The 24,876-nt window shown below is 43.4% G+C and overlaps 1 protein-coding gene across 29 annotated transcripts in view; it reads right to left on the reverse strand.

Annotated features, from left to right (window-relative positions):
• Window positions 1-24,876, reverse strand: part of FHOD3 (formin homology 2 domain containing 3) — a 488,533-nt gene that overhangs the window by 412,660 nt on the left and 50,997 nt on the right. For 28 of the 29 annotated variants that reach the window (XM_074022556.1, XM_074022555.1, XM_074022554.1 and 25 more), the window contains exon 2: window positions 12,429-12,535. In XM_074022556.1, coding sequence (XP_073878657.1) covers window positions 12,429-12,531 — 103 coding nt within the window. In that variant the 5' untranslated portion in view covers window positions 12,532-12,535. Of the gene's footprint in view, window positions 1-12,428; window positions 12,536-24,876 lie in introns of those variants that run through there. The other variant, XM_065534266.2, reaches the window with a different exon arrangement.

The following is a 24,876-nucleotide window of genomic DNA, read 5'->3' on the forward strand; positions in this document are numbered from 1 at the left end:
AGACTGTCAGTATGTGTTCACCTTAGCCATCCTTTTCTCCCTGATACCAGCATTCTGGGTTAGTTTTACAGCTGCCACTCCTTTTGAGTCTGTGTTTTTGCAGCAAGATGAAGTGGAATGCACCAAGTACCCAGAATCCAGTGACCCAGAAGGCAAGGCGGCTCAGCTTGACCTTATTCTCCCCAGGGAGACTCAGATTCTTTTCCTATCAGCACAGCCACTGCCAGGGAAACATCACCAGCTTCTGAACAGCCACTCTTTAGAGCAGGCAGCCACAACCAATGGGCTGCTCACAACCAAGGCTAAGGCCAAGGCTACCCAAGTGCCAAGGGGACTATCTAAAATAGATAAGCAACTCAAGGAAACCCCTGTTGAGGCACACACACCAGGGACACGATGGTGCTACCGCTAAAAGAACTTTCTGAAACATCCCGCCTTCTCAGAATACACAGATTTCTGCTACAATAATATCAGTGGCCTTGGGAAAAGTCTGGTTTAACCAACTAAGGCTCACAGAAACCTGTGTGTTTCAGTTCCGACCCTGTGTCTTGAGGGAGTCTTTTTACAAGAGTAACATATAAAGCCCTTTGTGACTACAAGAAGTGCTTACATTATTTTATTGAGTGGTATAGAACCAGAAGCTTGACGACTTTCTCTAGCAACCAACAGTGGAATCAATGTTCCCAAGTACTCCTCCACTTAAATTAGAAGAAATAAACTATAGTTTCAGTCAAGGATAGAAACAGATGTTTCACCATCTGGCAAAAGTAGGGACAAGGGCCCCCTCAACAGTTGCCCCAGGAGTAAAAAGCTCTTAGTAAGCTTTTGGGGCTGTGGGGCTCAAGTGGCACTCCATCTCAGGGATAAAGAGATGGAGGAGGATTTGAACCAGTCATCAGCTAGTAAAAGGACAGAGATAGCTAAGATTAACTTGCCCAGAAGCTCAAAGTTTAAGCAAGAGAGGCAGTTGCCACTACATTAATCTCCAGGTGTGTTCTGTTCTCCCCTGGCAGACTGTAGAGGTAGAAAAACATCGACTCTGAAGCCAGCTGTGTGATCTTGGGACAAGTTACTTCACTTCTCTGAGGCTTGGCTTTATTGTCTGTAAAATAAGATAATTATGTCTATTTAATTATCTTATGTCTAAGATAATTATGTCTACCTTCTGAGGGTGTGATAATGCAATCAATCAATGCAAGTAACATGCTGTGGACATGGCTGGCACGTAATAAATGCTGAATAATGTTAAGTAATCCCCTTGTCGATATTACTGTTCTTTCAGCCACTTCCTCTCCCTCGTTCCATTTGTCTTAATATCTGGATACTCTCTCACTTTCTGTATGTCTCTTGCTTCATTTTTGTCTGCCTCTTCTCATTCCTCCCACCTCTCTTATCATTCCTTTTTCTTGTTCTCTCTTCACTGCCCATTCAAGAATTGACAATAATAATCCATTTGTTATTATTTGATGCGTTTTCCTGTTCTTCATTAAAGTTCCAGTGATGTAGCATTGTAATTTTCTCAAGGGACGATACTAATGTCTGTGCCTCCTGTGTATGCAACCCTGAGTGTGTCGGCCTCTGAGGAATGAGTCATCTACTTTAACCGGAAGGTGTGAGGAGTCTGAGACACACAGGGAATCCAGGTGGAAGCACGCTGGGCAACACGTCCTATGAGCAAAATGTGAAGTTTGTGCCGTTGGGGAAAAGGGACCTACCAAAACAGGTCACCTCTCTAGACACCTTCTCAGAGAGGCCAGTCTGGTTCTCTCATCTTCGTTTCCTTCACCCTTGATTCAACAAGACATGAGGCAGACGGAATGAACTTTCTCAGTCCACTTCCACTAAGCTAGTGACCACTCATCAACAGAAGCTTCTCCCCGCACCTAGCCGGGTCATCACCAGCTCAATGTCTCTCTTCCACAGTCATTCCCTGACACGTTTTTTATAAGCTTTAATGAGGTATAATGTAGGTACCATAAAACCCACCTGTTTTATGGATATAATTCACTGATTATTAGTATCTTCGTGGAGTCTTAAAGTCATTACAATCTAACTTTAACTTTTTCATCAATGCAAAAACAACCCCAAACCCTCTTACCCATCTGCAATCACTCCCTGTCCCCACACTCAGCAAGAGGCAACCACCAGTCTACTGTCTCTCTAGAGATGTGTCTTTTCTGTCAATCTCATACACATGAAATTCAACAGTATGTCACCTTTTTGTGTCTGGCTTATTTCACATGGCCTAATGTCTCCAAAGTCATCAGATATCAGATATATGATTTACAAACATTTTCTCCCATTCTGTGGCTTGTGTTTTCACTTTACCAATTATCTCTTTTGCGGGTGCAAAAGGCTTTAATTCTGATGAAGTCCAAACTTGTTTTTTTTCTCGTCACTTACACTTTTGTCATATCTAAGACATGGAAAGCACATGTGGCAGGAACCATGACTTTGCCTAACCCAGTCATGGAGACTTGCTTCTGTTTTCCTCTGGGAGTTTGTTTTGGCTCTTACATTTAGGACTATGGTCTGTTTTTAGTTCATCTTTGTGTCTGGTATGAGGTCCTTGACATCCTGATTAGCTCATTCTCTTGTCTTCCACCCTCATGTACCCTGTGATGGGACAGAGCCCTTGTTCAAGCTGTTCACAGATTTCAGCTCCTGGGAAATCCTGCTTTCCCTTCTGCTTCTCCCTCTTCAGGACACCCTAAATCTCCTGCTCACCACTCCCAGCCTTGCCTTGCCCCTCTCACAACTTGCCTTTGTGGCACAGTGTACTCAACTGCCCATTCTTTGAAATGTCATCTCTCCTTGCAGAGGCAGATGCTGCTGGTTACCCACTCAATGCCTATTTCCCTTTCTGCCTTATAATGGGAATCCAATTGTGTTTGGAGTGACAATGTATATTCCACAATGTGGCACAGTTCTCATCGTTGAACTATAGGTGGAAGTCGCTGGTGGAGCTTCTGGAAAGCTCTTTAAAAGCAGTACACCCAGCCAGCACCAACACTACTCTTCACTCTTCTCACCTAAGGCAGGGACCATCAGCTGTCACCTAATATTCACAGTGATAGCAGAGGAAGGTTAGTTGGATACAGCCCACAATTCATACTGTGCCCTTGAGCCTCTGGCCAAAATCATGTGAGTGAAAGCCATGTGCACACAGAAATGGGCATACACTCCCTTCGTCCCTTTCCTTCTTTCTAGGGGCTGAGATGCAGATGAGATGGTAAGAGTGGAAGCAGCCACCTGGACCCGGAGATGGAATCCTTGCTCTGAGGATGCTATAGCTATTTCACTCTTCCAAAGAGGATTGCCTATATTTGGAATCTTATACAAGAAAAAAACTTTTATTTTATTTAAACTGCCATATTGGGGGATTTCTTGGTTGCAACAGAGAACACTGCATCCTAACCAATACGTGCCTCCCTGTCTTGATATGACAAGGGTGTGGGGCGGCTGCTTTGTAACTATGATGAAACATGAAAGACAAAAGCCAGATCCTAAGGATGGTAGGGCAAAAAGATAAAACAAGCCCAGGTTCCTAAGAATGTCATGGAATCAACATATTGTCCTTGAAACTGTATGATTATCCACTGATTTTCTTAGAGTGGCTTTTGTTTTTTAGAAAAATTTCATAGAAAGTAGAGAATGTTCCCCTATATCCACACTGCCCCTCCCCACCCACCTGTTTCTCCTATTAACATCTTGCATTAGTGTGCAAGATGTTAATCTGTTACAACAGATTAACTGATATTGAACATTATTAACAAGTCCGTAGTTTAACTTTATAATTCACTGTGTTGAACAGTTCTATGGGTTTTCACAAACACATAACGTTCTGGATCCAACATTACCACAACATAGAGCGTTGACACTGCCCTAAAGATCCCCTGTGCTCCACCTGTTCATCCCTCCCTACCCATCTCCCAACCTCAACTCCCACCCCTGGCAACAGGATCTTTTCACTGTCACCATAGCTTTTTGCCTTTCTTGGAATGTCATATAGTTGGACTCACAGTATGTAGCTTTTTCAGACTGGTTTAACTTCACAATGTGCATTTAAGGTTCCCCCATGTCTTTTCTAGCTTGATTGCTTATTTCTTTTTATTGCTAAATAAAAACTACTTCATGGAATGGACAAATACTATGGTGTGTTTACCCATTCAACTACAGAAGGACATCTTGTTTCCAAATTTTGGCAATTATGAATAAAGCTGCTGCAAAAATGTGTGCAGGCTTTTGCATGGACATTAGTTTTCAACTCATTTGGGTAAATACCCAGAAGCATGATTGCCAAATTGTATGGTAAGCCTATGTTTAGCTTTGTAAGAAACTACCAGACTGTCTTCCAAAGTGGCTGTGTCATTTTGCATTCCCACCAGCAATGAATGAGAGTTCCTGTTGCTCCACATCTTTGCCAGCATTTGGTGGTATCAGTGTTTTCTTTAGTTTAGCCATTCTAAGGGGTATAGTGGTATCTCATTTTTTTAATTTACATTTTACATTATATTGACATGTCATGTTGGATCTTTCTATATGCTTATTTACCATCTGAATGTCTTCTTTAGTGACATATCTGTTCAGATCTTTTGCCCATTTTTTAATCAGGTTGTTTTCTTATTAAGAGTGCTTTGTATATTTTGGATACATGTACTCCATCAGATACATTTTGCAAATATTTTCTCCCAGTCTGTGGCTTGTCTTTTCATTGTCTTAATATCCACTTTTTTTTCATGATAAAAAATATAGTCAAAAATTTTAAGCCACTGTTATCTGGGTTCTTTGTCACATGTGGCTAAACCTGAGTCTCTTACTGATGTACAACACCTGGGTTATGGTTTCAATGGATCATCTAGGTACTGACACCTGGGTGACTACTAACTTTCTAGTCCCTACAGCCAGGGCCTGGTCCTCTCCTCACCTGCATCCTATGGCTGGCCCTCCGGGACAAGACCTCCAGACTCTGTAGCTCCCTCCAAGGAAGCACCCCCAGCCTCTCCAGTACTCCAGCCTTCTCACCTGGGTCCCCAGCCAACATTTCTCACTAGCCATCCCACACCTTGTGTGTGGCTTGCCATAACCTCAGACTAACAGGTATAAACCCCCTTCCCCTTTTCAAAATTGCCTCCACTCTATCATCTATTTCCCTAACTAGTCCACCATTCTGTGCACTATTCCCCTAATGACACACGTCCATTCCACTCTCCTGTCCCGCTCTACACGAGCTGGCACCATGGCTCCAGATTCCCAGCCCCCTCCCTCCCCAACCCTGGGTGAAGCCCCAATTCACTCACCTCCCTTGGCTACCAGGTTTAGGTTAATTAGGCCACTCCCTGCTTGTCCCCAAAGGGGGTTACATCTGACCAAGGCCTCCCACTCCAAGTTCTTCCCACTCACCCCCACCCATAGCCCCCTTATTACTTAAGGAGTTCTGTGGGGGGCTCTCTTTGCAGGTCATTTTTCTTCTGACTCCAACCCACACACCTACCTGATACCATCTTTGCCCTCATACATCCTGGCATTTAAAGGCATTTAGAACCTTTGATTTCAGCGTCCATTCAGCATGGGAGTTACTTCATTCTTGCCTGACTTACTGCAGCCTTTTCAGGAATGCCGTCTTCCTCACGCAGTGGTTCTCAACTTTGACTGCACACTGAAATCACCTGGGAGATTTGAAAATCACCTCTGCCTGGGCCCACCCCTGAGTTCTGCTTTCATGAGCCTGAGGCTGGGCGTGGCAGGGAAGGTTCTAAAGTTCTTCAGGGGGTGGGAATATTCCCTAAGACTGACAGCCTATGCTGCAAGTTCCCAAACAAATATCCAACAATCTGGACACCTTTTCTTTTTCTTTTTCTTTTTTTTTATTGAGACGGAGTCTTGCTCTGTCACCCAGGCTGGAGTACAATTGCGTGATCTAGGCTCACTGCAACCTCCACCTCCCAGGTTCAAGCAATTCTCCTGCCTCAGTCCTGCTGGGACTACAGGTGCGTGCCACCACGCCCTGCTAATTTTTTGTATTTTTAGTAGAGACGGGGTTTCCCCATGTTGGCCAGGCTGGTCTCGAACTCCTAACCTCAAGTGATCCACCCACCTTGGCCTCCCAAAGTGCTGGGATTACAGGCATGAGCCACCGTGCCTGGCCTGGACAGCTTTTTTAAAAAAGGCAAGATTCTGAACCTCACTCCAAACCTTCTGAAGCCACAACCTAGAGATCAGCAGTTCTGGCACCTGGAGCTGGTATGCAGAGCCTCTGGGCTACCCACGCAACCCAGCTGAACTCACCCCTAATGGTTCCTTTGGTTTTAAAGGGCCAGTTTTCTCCCCCACTGAGAGCAGGGGCAGAACTTGATGGCCTGCACTTTGAGCCTTGCATAGCACTATGAAGACAGGAGCTCCTTCAAACCTGTCACTGATTAGCCAAAAGGCTTCAGCCAACACACCTGCGCCCTCTGCTCAGGATAACTACCCTAAGAGGGAAAAAAAATCAGGGAATGTCTACCTTTCTTCCCTTCCACACCCTCACCAGAATCTCTCTCTTAACATGGGGGTTTTGTTGGTTGCTTGTTTCGGTTTGGTTTTTTAGGTTCAGTAGATTTTTAGACTTATGTTCAAAGTCTATTCCATGATTTCCCATTCCCCCCGTCTAAAATGCAGAGGAAACTTGGACAAATGTGTGAATGGGTGAGGTTAACTTTTGTATTATACCATAAGAAGAAGAAACTGCTTTTTATTCCTTCAAATCTGATATTTTGAGACGCAAAGACCTCTTTGAGAATCTGATGAAGACTTTGAAATACCTCCCCACCAAAATCCCACAAACCCACAAATTGTACAGAAACCTCAGAGGTTCATGAGCCTCAGGGTCCATGATCTGCAGGCTGAGAAGTCAGGTGTCCAAGAATAAAAGCAGAGTCAGTCCCAAATCCCTGGGTTCCCCTAAACAGGTTGGTCACAAAGCTGATGGGACCCATGTACCCCTGCAGATGGGCCTCTGCACGGCCCTTCTTACCCTTTCCCAGACGCACATCCAGCCATGATTTCTAAGCCACCAACCTCACATAGACACGTGGGCCCAGGGTGGGAGGACTACCAGCCCCCTTGGCAAATGAGAGAAAGTGAACAGCATGACACAGCCAGTAAGCACCAGCCATCTTCACAGCCAACCCCGTGGCACAGGCCTGAAGGGAGTCATGCTGAGGAAAAGGTGAGCGCCCCAAGTTACCCGAAGTTAGGAGCACCTGTGAATGTGTATGCCATGTCCAGCCACCACACTGGTCCTCATGATGTCCCTGAAACATTGTGGTTCTCAGGTCCACTCTTGGGTCAAGTCACACTCCCACCTGCTGCACCTTCCAAATACCCAAAGCCACTATCTCCTCCAGGGCTTGCCTAAAAGCCCACCTTCTCCATGACAGTGCCCTGTGGACCCGGGCTGGCACTGGTTTCCTTTCAGAGACACGGAGGGTCGCAACAGGCAAAAGAGTGGAGGTTCCGGCCCAGCTCAGCCCTGTGGGCAAACCTCCATCGAGGTCTCTTAACTAAAAGTGGAGATCTCAGGGCACCTGACCTGCATAGAATCCACTGGGTCTAAATTCCAGTGGTTCCCATTTCAATGTGTCATCTTCCCAGAACTGGACTGTAATTATAACAGAGGCTAACAGTTTTGAGTGTGTATTATGTATCAAGAAATAGTTAATGTTTTAGATACATTATCATATTTTACTTCAAAACAACCCAAAGAGGCAGTATTGACAATATTGCCCCGAATTATAAGGAAACTGAGGTTCAGAGAGGTGAAGTTACATCCCCAAGGTCAAACAGCCATGAGACTAACCGTAAAGCCTGTGTCCCTAACCATTAAGCTACACTGCTCTCCTCAGGTGCCAGAGACCCCATCAGGACCCCTCTTCATACAGAAAGGGAAATGGGATTGAGCCATATTTTCCTTATTCTGTAAATAAATGTTATAAGTGTCCTCATTTTATAAACTCCTGTCAGAGGTAAAGTGGCTTGCCCAAGGCCACACAATGACAATGTCAGGAAAAATAACCTGGAGACTGCAGGCTTCTGTGTCTGCTGCACCATGTCATGCTTGCTAATTTCCCTGGCCTCAGAAGGCGATGAACAGTGAACAGACCTGGTTCTATTTTGTTAGCATAATAATTGCTTTGTCCTTCCACTTTTGAAGGTCTTTCGCCTATTCTCTGACTAGCTAGAGCCTGAGTGATAATTCTAAACAAGTTAATCTTGGCATAGAAGTGCAGGGTAATGGACAAGAACAAAGAAGCAAAATCCTCCAGCAAGGAAACTCAGAACACATGATATGAAAAAATCACAATTTTCACACACACTCATACATCTTCAGTAGATGGCCACAATATTAGCAGACATTTTGCTATAACTGACACAAATAAATCAAGAGAAAAAAATGGTATTTGCCATTTTCATACCTCCAAAGGGCAAATCTTAACTGGGAAGCAATTATATTTTAACTCCCACTCATGGGAGACACACAGACTTTGTCAAATGCCACACATCTAGGAGAGGACCTAAAAGGTCTATTTCAAAGATACAAAACCTCTCTCTGGGGTGATCTGGGGGCACACTTGTCAAACGCATAGCTATGCATGCCTATAATTCCAACTCTTTGAGAGGCTAAGACAGGAGGATTGTTTTGAGTCCAGGAGCTCCAGACCAGCCTGGGCAACATAGGGAGACCCCGTCTCTACAAAAAAATACAAAAATAAGCCAGAGCAGGAGAATCGTTTGAGCCTGGCAGATGGAGGCTGCAGTGAGCTGTGATTGCACCACTGCACTCCAGCCTGGGTGACAAAGAAAGACCCTATCAAAAATAATTAAAAATTTAAATTTTTCTAAACAAATTTTACATGTGTAACTATCCAATATCTTTTGGGCTACCTTCCTCTGTTTGCAGTTTCCCAAGTCTTGAGTCCCACCTTCTCATCTTGCCATAACACATTTTCCCAGCAACCCTAGCTACTAGAGTAGAGAAATGGGATTCAACCTCTACCTATTCAATGGACTCATGGCCAAGTGATGATTCAGAGGGAACAAAGTGAGAATACAACCACCAGGATCTACTCTGGGGAGCTTACAGCAGGATGCCCTGGCTCTTTAGGAACAGCTGTGGAGGAACTGCCAGCATCTGGAGACAGGTGTTGCCCAGCCAAACTGTAGCATCAGTGATGGATGACGGCAGCAAAGCTGTTTCAACTGGAGACAGTGTTTTAGACCAGGACCAATTGTTCTTGCAGGAACCAATCTCATGCCACCAAAGGCGCAAATGTACATGCTGCATAGAACCTAAAGGACCTTTGCCCAGAAGCCCCTGGGATGGCAGAAGAGCATAGTCTTGGGAATTGGTCATACCTGTGTTCAAACTTGGCTTTGCCACCCCGGACATGTAATTTAACTCCTGACCCTTGGTTGTCTCAGATGAAAAACTGAGACAATAAAATCCAATTACTTGACTAGTATGATAATTAATTATTAAAGAGCCTGTGAATAGGGAGCCTAATATAGTATCTGGCATAGTAGCTGATCCAAAAATATTATTCTTCTCCCACACCCTTTATTCTTATTGCTTTTATGAATACATTAGCACTTTTTTTCTCAGCTGCCATCTCCAAATCATTCAAGTTTTGATAAAAAAGAAGAAAACAAAAATGAGGACAAGGTCATCAAGCATAACACCACTAGAGACATTTTTCAAGCTGACAATGATCTACTCATAATATTCCTGGGGTCTGTTTGATCAATGAGCCATGAAGTCATTCAATTAGACTATCATCTAGCCTGCATTCTGACAACCTATATGAAAGGATGTCACTGTCAAATACTTGATAAAAACTATTGCAATGGAACTTCCCCAAGTCTATCAGCCTAATAGTGTTAATTTTAAATATAGCAGTAAGTAGAATCTGGTGTGCCTTAAGATACCCCTCTCATATGCCCAGCCTATAGTGGTTTCCAGGATCCTTTCTCACATACTATTGGTGTGCCCCTTACTACTACCACTCTGGAGACAAGAAGGGCATCCTCAGAGCACCTTGCTGAATCCTAACAAGGACCTCGGTCTTTTTGGTGCATGTGGCCATGCTATTCAGGAATCCATTCTGGCAATGGGCCATTCACCTGGCCACCAGTATTTGCTAAGTGCCTGAAACATGCTGAGAAAATGCCAAGTACTGGACATTCAGACAGGCATGGTTCTGGCCTAGTGGAGTGTTAGCAGCAGAGAAGAGGGGCAACTAGCAGCATAATCAATGATCATAAATTGTGAAGGGTGTTAAAACAGGGGAAACCCAGGAAGCCATCAGTACATACTAAAGTCAAATAGCTACATGAAACTAAGAAGGTTCCAATTTTTCTCCATTAATTGAGCTATTTGTGAAAAATGAGAACTCCCAGATAGTATCCAGTGGACCATATTTTTAACTCAGGCAAAATGGTTTCAAACAACTTTTGGGGGCTCCTGGACAACAGATTAAGATAGCTGAGCATTATTTGGAAAGTATCAGGGAACCTCTTAAGTTTCCTGAAGAGGAGGGTGATGAAATCAGAGATATACTTGGTTCAAGATGGACAAGAAGTAGGCTGGGCATGGTGACTCACACCTGTAATCTCAGCACTTAGGGAGGCTGAGGGTGAATTGCTTGAGTTCAGGAGTTCGAGACCAGCCTGGGCAACATGACAAAACCCCATCTCTACCAAAACATACAAAAATTAGCCAGGTGTGGTGGCGCGTGCCTGTAGTCCCAGCTACTCGGGAGGCTGAGGCAGGAGAATCACTGGAACCTGGGAGGTAGAGGTTGCAGTAAGCCGAGATCACACCACTGCACTCCAGCCTGGGTGACACAACGAGATTTCATCTCAAAAATAACATACACATACACACACATACACACACACACACACACACACATATATATAATTAGCTGGGCACAGTGGCACGTGTCTGCAGTCCCAGCTACTTAAGAGGCTGCAGTGAGCTGAGATCATGCCACTGCACTCCAACCTGGGCAGCTGGAGTGAGACCCTGTCTCAAAAAATAAATAAATAAATAAAAATAAGAAGGAGAAAGGTGGGGTCCTATCAGAGGCTATTTTAGTAATCTAAGAATGGCTACTTATATGGGTATATGCCTAGAGAGGTTTCACTTTCTGTGCACATCTCTGATGTTTTTATGAGCATATTGCTTTATTTGGACTCAGAGTATTTCTTTATTCAGCAAAAGTATTAAGCAATTCTAGGTATGGGCAAAAAGTAAGTTGACATTAACATAATTAATTATTTTTTCCACAGTAATGAGTTTAAAAGATGACACCATATAAAACTATCTTCTAGAGCATCTGCTAAGAAAATATCCAGTAAATTATCATTGAGTACAATATCTAAAATAGTTGTGAATCCACTAAAATCTGGAAAATATCTATTTATTTATTCATTTTTAGAGATAAGGTCTTGCCCTTTTATCCAAGCTGGAGTGCAGTGGCACAATTATGACTCACTGCAGCCTCAGCCTCCCAGGCTCAAGCGATCCTCCCACCTCAGCCTCCCGAGTAGCTGGGACTACAGGTGTGAGCCACCACCGCTGGCTGGAAAATATTTAATTGTGATATATGATTTTAAAATAACTTAGAATATAAATACCATGTGCTTGAAAATCTGGAAAATATCTATTTATTTATTCATTTTTAGAGATAAGGTCTTGCCCTTTTATCCAAGCTGGAGTGCAGTGGCACAATTATGACTCACTGCAGCCTCAGCCTCCCAGGCTCAAGCGATCCTCCCACCTCAGCCTCCCGAGTAGCTGGGACTACAGGTGTGAGCCACCACCGCTGGCTGGAAAATATCTATTTAATTGTGATATATGATTTTAAAATAACTTAGAATATAAATACCATGTGCTTGAAAATCTGGAAAATATCTATTTATTTATTCATTTTTAGAGATAAGGTCTTGCCCTTTTATCCAAGCTGGAGTGCAGTGGCACAATTATGACTCACTGCAGCCTCAGCCTCCCAGGCTCAAGCGATCCTACCACCTCAGCCTCCCGAGTAGCTGGGACTACAGGTGTGAGCCACCACCGCTGGCTGGAAAATATCTATTTAATTGTGATATATGATTTTAAAATAACTTAGAATATAAATACCATGTGCTTGATTACCACAAATGTTCCTAGGAAAGGCTACTCCCAAGCACCCATCAAGAAAAGTTACTCAAAATGGAAACGGGTCTGCAGTCACCACTGATGAGTCACTTGCATCTCCCTCGTGTGTGATTGAGAATTAAGAGAAGGTCAAAGCCATGGTAGTTCCTCCTAAATATTTTAAGGCCTCAATGTACCCCCATTTCCTGGTAGGTGAGGACCAGTCAGCAGGGTCAACAGTTGCTCTTACCCAGCGTCATCCTGGAAGCCTTCCAACTCATCCCGCTGCTCTGCCAGGGTGGCCTCCAAATCCAGGTAGGCGCCATTGTGAGACAGCTGCAGAGTACAGTCATCCAGCTGCAAGAGAAAGAGCCTGTTATACCCAACCTGCTCCTCAGATGGGGACTACATACGGAGAAATCACATCATATTGCCCTCTTGTGTTTTGTAAAATCAAGCAATATTCTGAAATGTGGATCATAACTTGAAAAGCTAATATGTTAGTGCAAATAGATTGGGAACGATCTGAGTACCGAGTGGATAGATGAGGCATCTCTTAACAGAGTGACATCGACAGTATCCCCTGGGCCCTAGGCCACTGAAGAAGCCCTTTTGGTCCTGGGCCAGCACCTTTTTCCACTCTCAGGGGCCCAGATGAGACCTGGCATTTCAAGAGAGGAAACTGAGATCACAACGCTGATGTGACCATGGATTGAGTCACAGAACTTAAAAGGCAAATTTGGTGGGGAAAATGTGCTGTTTCCTTTGATTCAGCGACGAGTCTGCTTATTCAGATTCTATGGTCGTACTCTGCACATTACAAATAATGTTGCTCAATAAAGTATTTTTACAATTGAACTGAAACATCCTCCAACTGAATGGCAATATACCCAAATTACAACATAGCACACAGGAAATTAAGTCTCTTTGTTACTAATCTCATTTTTTTAATTTTTTTTTTTTTTTTTTTTTTTTTTGAGAGGGAGTCTCGCTCTGTCACCCAGGCTGGAGTGCAGTGGCTCGATCTCAGCTCACTGCAACCTCCACCTCCCGGGTTCAAGTGATTCTCCTGCCTCAGCCTCCCAAGTAGCTGGGATTATAGGCACACGCACAGATCTCATTTTTTAAAATTTTTATTTTTTGTTTTTTGGCGACAGAGTCTCACTCTGTCACCCAGGCTGGAGTGCAATGGCATGATCTCGGCTCACTGCAACCTCTGCCTCCCTAGTTCAAGCAATTCTTCTGCCTCAGTCTCCCAAGTAGCTGGGATGACAGGCACCCACCACCATGCCCCCCTAATTTTTTGTATTTTTAGTAGAGACGGGCTTTTGCCATGTTGACCAGCCTGGTCTTGACATCAGGTGATCCACCCACCTTGGCCTCCCAAAGTGCTGGGATTACAGGCGTGAGCCACCACACCCAGCCAAACATTTTGTTTTACAAACATTTATATGTTGTTCATTATATTCTGGGCACTGTTCTAAACATTTGTACATGGAAAGTTGATTCTCTCACAAACTCTATACGTTCTACTATTTTCCTCATTTTACAGAGGAGGACCCTGAGGCACAGAGAGAGGCTATGTTACTTGCCCAATTCACTATCTAGTAAATGGTGAAGATGGAATTTGGATACCAGCAGTTTGATTTGAGGACACAGTCTCAACCACTACACTCTGCATCCTCTCTATAGCCCAAGACCACAAAGAACTTGAAAATTTTGTCATGGTGCAAAATTGACCGAGCAAATGTGTTTACCAACGCCATTCCCTTTTCTCCCCAGGCACACAGCCTTGCCTTAGAGTTGGGCTCTGGCTGCATAACTGAGTATTGATGAACAGAATGTGGGTGAAAGTGAAAAGAAGGCCCCCAACAAGCTTGGCCATAACACCTCTGCACGACTGTCCACTTTTCTTTTCTTGCCTATGGCCAGATGCAGAGGAGCCAGAGGAGACTTTGAAACCTAGAAAACAACAGAGCCCCAAATGCAAGGAGTTTGGGTTCCTGAGTCACTGCATGGAAGAGAGCACTTTGCTGCCCAGATCCACTGACCCATCCTGGACTGTGACAGGATCAAGAAACGTGCTTTGCTGTGCTAACTCATTAAGGTTTTGTGGTTGCTACAGGTAGCAGTTAGCGTTATATTACATATAGAATGATTACTCTTAAAAATAGAGGAAAATAATTTTACCAAAGAAGATTGAGATTAATTACAAGGAAATCTAAACTCATACCCTCATGCTTGATTTATTGAGCTATAAGAGTGACTCAATTCATCTTCTTGCTGAGTTAGGCTATTATTCCAAAATGACAGCTTGGAGAAAAGTGGACACAAATATGTGGTTACTTTAAATCATCTAGATAAATGCTTGATAATCTGCTATAAGTGAGATTTCAAATAAGGGATTAGTTTTTGGTTTTAATAGGAAAGTTTGGTATTATCCTCAACAAGAGAAATACAAACTGTCATCTTGTTTAGAAGGAGCATCTATAACAGGCTGTTAATTATTGTTAGAAACCCCGCAGTTCCTTGTTTCTGGTTATCCGCAACAGAATGAAAGGAATTTCTTCTTTATTACTTGTGAGAAATACCTAGTTAAGTCATTTGAAGGGGTTAATCCTATTTGATTCACTTGTTTTATTTCTCTAATAGCAGACTGTATCTCATAATTACTAAAGGCTTGCTGGTGAATTTCAGCGTTCTTGAGCAGCATCTTACAGATGGGTCATCCGATTTGAGAAGGCATTTAATACAAACTGGCCAATCTCTGTACTGTAGTGTCAAAGGTGTGCCCAAGGTTTTGGGGAAACATGCAGGAGCTGCCTCCCCTACTCTGTGGAAGCAGCAGGCAGGAAGAGTTTCCTGCAGAAGGTGTCTCCTGAGCCAACGATCACCAGTGGACTGAAATCAGACTTTATCATTCCAGGTGGAAAATTCCAGTGGAAATTGGACCTGTTGACACGTACAGTGAACCATGTGTCTGGCTGTAATCACTGGCAGCTCATTCTTGCTTTAATTTCTACTGCTGTTATTAACTAAGAAAGCTGATTTAGTGTGTTCAGCTGATGGTATCAACACATTGCTTATTTTTAATCCCACATATAATCAACAGACTGAAAGATGGAATGACGAAAGCTCTTAAGCCATCACAATGTCCTTTTCCTCAACCTGTGGAAACATATGAGCTTAAAGAGAGAAGCATTGAGATAAAGAGTTTCTGCTTCTCCTCAAGGAGGTCTGAGTCATTCTGAGCCTGTGGTCCACACTCAGCCAGAGGGAGAGAACCAAGAGCAAGAAGAAGTGCTGTCTGGAGAGAAGCCAAGCATATGCATGAATGTGGCATAAATACTCCCACCAGAGCCTGTTTCAAGCTACCAATGCACAGTCGCCGAGTATGGGGTTAGAAAGAGGTGTGCAGAAGTTCACCAGTATACAGAATTTCTACCACACAGATCTGTAAGATCTAAATAACCAGGAGAGCAGAGGTAGCAGAATGGAATAAAATAATTAGGAAGTGAAACACTTGGAATGTCTATAACCTTTGTTTTTAATATAATGTGCTCAATTGTGAGTTTCTATAATTCTTATTTAAAATTTCTTTTATTTTTATTTATTATTATCATTGGTTTTTTGTAGGGGGGATCTCACTGTTGCTCAGGCTGGTCTTGAACTCCTGGCATCAAGCAATCCTCCCACCCCGGCCTCCTAAAGTGTTAAGATTAAAGATGTGGCGGGGTGCGGTGGCTCATGCCCATAATCCCAGCACTTTGGGAGGCCCAGGTGGGTGGATCACAAGGACAGGAGATCAAGACCATCCCGGCTAACACAGTGAAACCCTGTCTCTACTAAAAATACAAAAAAATTAGCCAGGCGTGGTGGCGGGCGCCTGTAGTCCCAGCTACTCAGGAGGCTGAGGCAGGAGAATGGCATGAACCCGGAGGCGGAGCTTGCAGTGAGCTGAGATCACGCCACTGCACTCCAGCCTGGGCGACAGAGCGAGACTCTGTCTCAAAAAAAAAAAGATTAAAGATGTGAACTGCTGTGCCTAGCCAATTTAATTTTTAGCAAAAGCTATGTTTGACAAGTGGCTCACAAAATTCCTGAGAATTTGACAATCAATCTTGCAGGTCACCCAGGCCAGCACCAGCACATACTGCTCTTGGCCATTCAGCTGAGGTACCTAAAGCAGAGATAGCAGAGATGAAAAGACAGAGACCCTTACCCAGGCTTATCAGTCTCCACCAGCCCTGCCTAAGCCCTAAGCTCTTCTCCTTAGACTGGGAGGAGGTGGGGATGTACTAGTGGCTGGCAGATGTAGCCCCATCTGGGCTCTTTTGCATATCATTTCCATCTCACATCTTCAGATTTTATTCCCAGTAGCCCAAGACAAATATCTCACCTTTCTGGACACTCACCCTGGCCTGCCAGGTATCTGCCTCAAGGTGCTTCGCACCCACCCCAGATTGTACCAGGAAGCCCCATAATTTCCCCAGCCTCTGACAGCAGAATCCCCAAACCTTAGCAAAATGGCCTGTTCTCACCATTCCTCTTCTCACATTCTGGGCAACATAACTACTATTTCCACAGTTCAATTTTAACAAAATTATATGTCAGGCACAGGCAGGGCACCAAGGAACACATAATCACTTCCTTCCCTCAAAAAGATCGTTTAAGTATAACACACAAATCAAGCACAGAAGAGAATAAAACACCAACTAAATCAACTGTCAAAATGGGTGGACGTTCATCCTCAGTTATATGCCTTCTGCTATCGTTAGCAGAGACCTAAGCATCCTCCATGGAACTGCCCGAGTCCCCCGTTCAGGATAGAGGCTGCCATTACCTCCTACGCCAGATATCACAACCCCGATCCCTAATGAATGGGTGGGCAGGCCCATCCCTTTTGTGCTACTGAGTCCCTCAACTGAAAAAGAAAATAATTTGCATCTCTTGATCTCTCAGGAACTTCGTGTGGAGTCCTCACAGCGGGGTTATAGGAAGAGGGGCTGCCCTTTGGGAGACAAGACATGCGTGTGCAAAGGGGATCCTAACAACACAGGGGCTGTGAAGACAGCAAACCAGTCAACACACACCACCCGAGCCACTCCACCACACAAACCCCACCCATCATTACACCCGAGACACAGGAGATTAATATTTAAACCATCACATGAGCCAAGGAGGAAGAATACAATGCTTCTTGGCTGGACCGACACATTGAAAACAGCAAAAGTCCCTAAATTTGTGGGGATGGGGTCATGTTTAGCAATTATTTTAATAAGCAAATTAATGGTACACTAAATGAATTCCTCAATTTTGTCAGTGATAATGAAGTAACAGTTACAAACATTCCAAAGAATTAAAAATAATATGAATAGACAGTGAGTGTTGATTAATTCCAATCCAGTTATTATACAGACTTAGACAGATATATCGAAACTTTCCCTACAGAGTGGAAAACTCAGACACCTCCCTGCCAGACCAGTCCCCGCCGGGGAATCTCAATTCTTACTTACACAGAGGCAACCTGATCCCATTCCTTGGCCTTTCCTGTCAAATAGCTTCCCAAATGACTTAAGGGACCTGGAATTTCCTGACTCTGACAATTTTCATGTCAACCCTGATCCCCTGGCAGCATGTCCCCTGCAGTCCTTTCTTGGCTCTAGGTTTGGTGGCCAGGACATTGCTGGGCACTTCAGGACATAAGACAAAGCCAGGAGCCATGGGGGACGATAACATTACAAGGCTATTATAGAAGTCCGGTGATTAAGGAAATTTAGGGGCAGTGACAGTGGTGCAACAGGAGGACTTCAGATTGGGTTGCAGGCTCACACAGTTAGGGCTGTAAACCTGTGGCCAGGATTCTGGTGGGAGGCAGGGTGCTCAGCAAGCAGCCGGTCTCAGATCCACAGTAAGTGTCCGTCTAAATATCCAGGATTTTGTGCCACTCTGCCTGGGTTAAAACACACCGATAAAGCAGCAACTCATTCCCTGGAGACATAGAAAGAGCCTTCCACTCCTTGTAGAGACACTATGCAAAGTCACTCTGGGGTTCTTTTAACTGTTCCTGCAGAGATAGTACAGTCAAAAAGGAAGGGCAAGTCAGGCATGGTGCCTCATGCCTGTAATCCCAGCACTTCGGGAGGCCAAGGCAGGCAGATCACTTGAGGTCAGGAGTTTGAGACCAGCCTGGCTAAAATGATGAAACACCATCTCCACCAAAACAAACAAACAAACAAAAATTAGCCGGTATGATGGTGCCACACCTGTAATCCCAGCTACTCAGGAGGTTCAGGCAGGAGAATCGTTAGAACCGGGGAGGCGGAAGTTGCAGTGAGCCAAGATTGCGCCACTGTACTCCAACAGAGTGAGACTGTCATCTAAAGAAAGAACAGAAAGGGCAGACTCACCATCCTGAAAAAAAAAACAACCCAAACATCTCAAAGAAGGCTGATGTCACGTCTCGATTTATGTATTCTTTCTTTTTCTTAGTCCAGTGAACTAGCATGTTACTGGGGTAGCTTAATGATTATCTAGGTTTTGGCAGCAGGTCCACAGTGATCCATAGCCCAGGCAATAAAATTTCTGTGTAATCCTGAAATAGATTTGCACAGAACCGTTCTATAAATATATATACTAGAACTACTCTTTAAACTAATTTTGATTACAGTTTAGAAGTGGAAAAACATTCTGATCTTAAAAAGAAAAAAGTAAACCTAATGGAAAGCGCAAGTGCTCCTGGGACTTCATTGGCTCCCCCATCCCTGCATCCACATCCTCCCAATGTGATTTTACAACAACTTCTCTCTAGAGGCAGATTCTTCCTCTACTCCTGGAATCTGGGTGGCCTGTGTCTTGCTTTGGCCAATGGACAGTGTCACGTGTGACCTGGCAGAGACCTGGAAGGCACCTGCTCACTGGGGCTGTCCTCTCTTGCTGCTCTTGGAGCTCTGCCTTTACCTGAAGATGTTGGGGTTCCCTGCTGGAGGGTGAAAGACTTGGGCCTGGCTGCTCCTGCCACCCCCGCTCACAGCCTGCCAACTGCCACATGTCACACGAGGCCAGCCTGGATGGTCAAGCCTCCAGATGACCCATATGACAGACACATGAGACAGCCCAGGAGAAATTGGCCAAACTGGCCCAAACCAGAACTTTCCAGTTGACTCATAGGCTCAGGAGCAACTTTAGGGTTCTGACTTTATGTCACCCTCCTCTTTCCATGAGCTTGCCACCTCAACCCACAGCTGACAGGGAGAACAACTTTCACACTCCATGTGCTCTGCACCTGGATGGCAGGTTGGTGAGAGGTTTGCCCCCTTCAAGTTGCCCACTGAACGCACCATGACACTGCAGGCTCAAGGCAGGACTGGTCACTACCTGCCCAGCCCTGACATGCCACAGAGCAAGAACATACCTGAGCCCAAAGTCCTGCTTCCCTGACCTTCCCTGAGCCCAAAGTCCTGCTTGGGGCAGAGGACAGCAGCAGCACTTGCTGGGTAAAAGCAAGGAAGGGGTACCCAAACAGAGCCTGGAGCACCGGGGAGTGAGGGAACAGTCAGCCAAGGACCCCCCCAGGGAGGAGAGGAGACAGCAGGAGGCTAGACCACACGAAGCCCCAAACCCCTAGAGCGTGCTCCATGGACCCATGGAACTTCACTTTCAAACTGCAAATGGAAAGATAAAACTTGGAAGAATTTCAAGATAGCAACCTTAAGCACTGGGCGCTTCTGACTCCATCAGTCACATGCCCACAAAGCCAGCCCCACTCATGGCTCATAAATGAAGTGTTGCTGTCGGCCCCACCTCTCTCCAGGGCCAGGTTGACTATGGGTCCCCTGACTGCCCCACTTCAGGCACATACAGCTTTAAGAGCAGCCCAAAAGCAGTCAGCATGTTCCATTTGGTCAGTTGCAATACAGCTACGCCTGTTTCCCCCCTCAAATGGTACTTTTGTTGCTAGGCAGCCATGAAGCTTGTGGCTTCCTTGGATTTTGTGGTTCCTTCTAAATGGAGCAGAGACAAGAAACTGGACTTAAAGGACAAGCAAAAAATGTTAGGAAAGACAGCTTTCCAACAAGCAGTGCCACGTGTCCCTTTCACAAGTCTTAATAAAACCAACACAAAACTCGGTTCAATCATTCTGGCTTTTACGGACTGTGATTCCCCCTTAACCCGTAACAACCATTGCAAAGGGACAAGACACAGGGCACACACTCTGGGGTTGTCCTCTGCTATTTCCTAAGGTTATAGTGAGAATGTGGTATTCATTTCATTAACCTTCAAACTATGCATACTCCTCACACGTATTCCTTTGTATGTATAATGCATTTCGCACAAAAAATGTAATTACATTTACATGTTTTAAAAATACAAGTAACGCTTGGTCAATTTTCTTAAGAGAAAGACTACATGAAATCAATTCACATGATATCAGAAGAAAGCAGTTCCTGTTGGCTAACCCCAACAGATCATTTTTAAACTTTTAAGTTCTTAGTGGCCCATTTGGCCTTTTCTAAATGAGCACATCATAGTTACTTTAATAAATGTTTTAGGATGAAGTACAAGGATATTTTTGATGACCCAGCATATATGGGTTATGAAATAACATGAATGTATTTACTTTGAAAGCAGTTGGACTTTACTTTCTCAGAAACATTCAATAAGTTACGTTCTTTGCAGCCACCAAGCAAGAGAAGCAATGTCTTGAAACTGACTTAAGCAGTTTCCCAATAAGCCCCAGATTTCTATTTAAGTCAACAAAAGAGTCCAGCTCACCAACCAAAGGCAACAGCCTCTGTCAAATTCTGCAAGAAAGACAAAGGTCACGTATCTCCCACTCAGAGCTTAAATTTAGAGGGAGGGATAGTCTGGTAAATAGGTAAATATTTGAATTATTTTAAAATATTTTACTATCATAAAATAGCCAAAAAATACATTACACTTTCCCTTGAAAAAGCTGGAATATATTTTTTACTTATGTCTATAGGCACCTTTTGCCATTTTCCGTTTCACTTTATTCAAGTTGAAAATCGTATCAACACTATGTTTCAGGATTACTATTACTACTGGTTTGTTAACTCATTCAAATTAATAGTCCCTTCCTGTTCTTCTCCATGCCACACACTACACCGTGTCCTGGGGAGACAGCCCTAAGCAAGACAGACCAGGTCCTTGGGAGCACTCGGGGCTGTGGACAGGACTGATCACCCAAGGCAGTTCAGGAAGTGAGGAGGCACAATGAGTTAGTTGTCTGTGTTGTTTCTGTTCTTGTTTTCTTCAGGAGGGGATGTGGGATGCAGGGACTGAAGCACAGTGGATGCAAAAGTCCTGTTACAGAGTGTGAGCAGTTAAGGCAGCGAAGAGAGGCAGGCCACCAGCCACGGAGGGGGAGCCTCTCTGGCCAAAGCAGACTAGCCTTGATTCTAGGGCAATAAGAAGCCATGAAATGGAATGGCTGTGAGCAGATATGTGCAGAACCAGCTTTGCAGTGTGGGGATGAAAGAGGGAAGACAAATGGAGAAGCCACCACTAGGATCAGGGGCAATTTGAATGTGGCTTGGACAATGGTGAACCCAGTGGAAATGGAGAGAAGGAAAGGGAGAGGGGTGGTATAGGGAAGGAGGGCATGAAAGAGAGAAAGGAAAAGTTAGAGGATTGAGTGACTGGTCAGATATGGTGGTGTCCAACATAAGAGAGGCAGAATATTGAGTTTCTTGCTTGAGCAAACTGGCAGTACCATTTACCATTTGCACTAACATGGCAAACACTGGACTAATAGCTGTTTGGGGGCAGGGAGATAGGATACAATGAGGATTTGGTTTCTGGTTTTTCAGTTTTGTTTTTTATTTTGAGGTAGGGTCTCACTCTATCACCCATATTGGAGTACAGTGGCATGAACACAGCTCACCACATCCTTGACCTCCCAGGCTCAAGTGACCTCCTGCCTCAGCTCCCCAAGTAGCTGGGACTACAGGTGTGCGTCACCACGCCTGGCTAATTTTTTAACTTTTAGTAAAAATGAGGTCTCGCCATGTTGCCCAGGCTGGTCTTGAACTCCTGGGCTCAGGCAATCCTCCTTCCTCACCCTCCCAAAGTGCTGGGATTACAGGCATGAGCCACCATTCCAGGCCACAACTGGGATTTGTTTTTAACATGCTTGTCTAAAAAAGGTGGTGAATAAAGAAATAGATTCAGGGGGCTGAGTGTTAATAAAAATAAGATGGTTGAAATCCCACAGATGCATTGGCATGCCTAAAGATAACTGCTTACTTCATGTGTCTTGAGAATCAGTAGTGGTAGTCCCTTTTTAAATTTCTGATATTGCTAACTGTGCTGTCTGAATATTTTCTCTAATGATTTAGGAGAAGTTCTTTATTAATGTCTTTTTAAAGAACTATTGATTATACTGCTTTTCCTCTATAAGTTTGTTTTCTAGCTCACTAATTGCTATTCTTATCTTTATTATTTTCTTCTGTGTTCGACATGTTGTTTTTTCCAAACCTTTGAAATCGTAAGATTTTTCAGCCTTTCTTCTTTTCAATTATGTGCATTTAAGACTATAATTTTCACAAGACCTCATCTCTACTAAAAATTTTTTTAAAAATAGCTGGGTGTGGTGGTGCACACCTGTAGTCCCAGCTACTCAGAAGGTGAAGGCAGAAGGATCACTTTAGTCCAGAAGTTCAAGATTACAGCGAGCTATGATCGTGCCACTGCACTCTAGCCCGGGCAACAGAGCGAGACACTGTCTCAATAAATAAATAAATACGAAAAAGACTACAATTTTCCTCTACATAAATCTGAGCTATAGTCCACAGGATCTGATGTGCTATAGTTTCATTATGTTCAATTCAAAATAATTTCTACATTTCACCAGGATTTCTTTTTTGACCCAAAAATTATTTAAAAGTATATTAAATAATTTCCAAATATTTAGGAATTTTCTAGTAGCTTCTTTTATTGTAGATTTCTTGCTTAATTTCACCATGATCAAAAAAAAAACAACACACACACTCTGTATGATTGCAATTCTTTGAAATTTCTTGAGACTTGTGTTATGGCCCAATACAAGAAAATAATGTATCCTAACGGTTGCCGTGTTTGTTAAATGAGATACTTAAATCTCTATCCTCACCGCTCTTTACCTGCTTGTTCTATAGAGAGGCACACAACCATGAATTTTTCTATTTTTCCTTTTCATTCTGTCAATATTGGATTTATTTCAGTTATTAGGTGCAGACAAATACTTCCTAGTGGACTCTTTTAGCACTATGAGATTTCCTCCTTATCTCTAGTAATGTTTCCTGCCTAAAGAGCATGTCTGTTATTAATGGAGGCATGCCACTTTCTTTTGGTTAGTGTTGCATGGATAGTCTTCTTTTAGTCCTTTACTTACAATATTTGGTGCCCATATATTTTAGATGTATCTCTTGTAAGTAGAATATAGTTTTTTAATCTAATCTGATAATTTTTAATAAAAATACATCAAAGACTGTTAATTTAAAATCATTGCTGATGTTTGGGTTCAAATCTGCATGTTTAGTATTTAATCTGCATGTTCTAGTTTCCTTTTTCCTCTTTTCCTGCCATATTTGGTTTAATCTACTATTCTTTATTCTTCTATATTCCTTTCTAGTATACTTTTTATTCCCAGGTACACATTCTTTTATTAAGCCTTTTAGTGATTTATCCTATAGATAATATGCCTTCCTGACTCAGCAAAAAAAAATTAGTGCCATCACTTCTCAGACAATGTAAGGGCACTAGACCACTTTAATATGATTTATACCTTTTTTTTTTTTTTTTTTTTGAGACAAGGTTTCACTATTTTGCTCAGGCTGGTCTTAAACTCCTGGGCTCAAACAATCCTCCTGCCTCAGTCTCCTGAGTAGCTGGAAGTACAGACGTATGCCATCGTGTCAGCTATACCTTTTGAGATATTGAGAAAAGTATTTTAAATCCCATGAAGTAGTATTGTTTTGGGCAGTCGATATTCACTTAGATTTACCTTGTTTATTGCACTTCATTCCTTCCTGCATTTCTGTGCTTCTATCTATAATAATTTCCTTTTGCCTGAAGAACTCTCTTTAGTATTTCTTTAGTGAGAGTCTGCTGACAACAAAATTGGTCAGTTTCTGTTTTCTAGAAACATTTTTATTTCACCCCCTCTTTGGGGATAACAGCTTTATTGAGATATAATTTATACCACATAATTCACCTATTTCCAGTGCCTAATTCTCTGGCTCATAGTATATTCACAGAGTTGTGTATCCATCACCACAGTGAATTTCAGAATACTTTCATCACCCCCAAAATAAACCACAAACCCATTAGCAGTCACTCCTCATTCCCCCACACATATACCTTCAGCCCCTGACAACCACTAATCTCCTTTCTGTCTCTACAGATTTGCCTATTTTAGATACTTCATGTAAGTGGAATCACACAATATGTGGTTGTCTCAGTCTGTTTTGTATTGTTATAAAGGAATACTTGAGACTGGGTCATTTATAATTTTAAAAGGGTTATCTGGCTCACAATCCTGCTGGCTGAAAGACTGAGCATGTGGTGAAAGCCTCAGGCTGCTTCCACTCATGGCAAAAGGCAAAGGGGAAGCCAGCATGTGCAGAGATCATATGGCAAGATAGGAAGCAAAAGAGGTAGGATGGAGGTTCCAGGCTCTTTTTTAACAGTCAGCT

The sequence above is a fragment of the Macaca fascicularis genome, chromosome 18 (genome assembly GCF_037993035.2).
Source record: "Macaca fascicularis isolate 582-1 chromosome 18, T2T-MFA8v1.1".
Taxonomy (NCBI): Eukaryota; Metazoa; Chordata; class Mammalia; order Primates; family Cercopithecidae; genus Macaca; species Macaca fascicularis.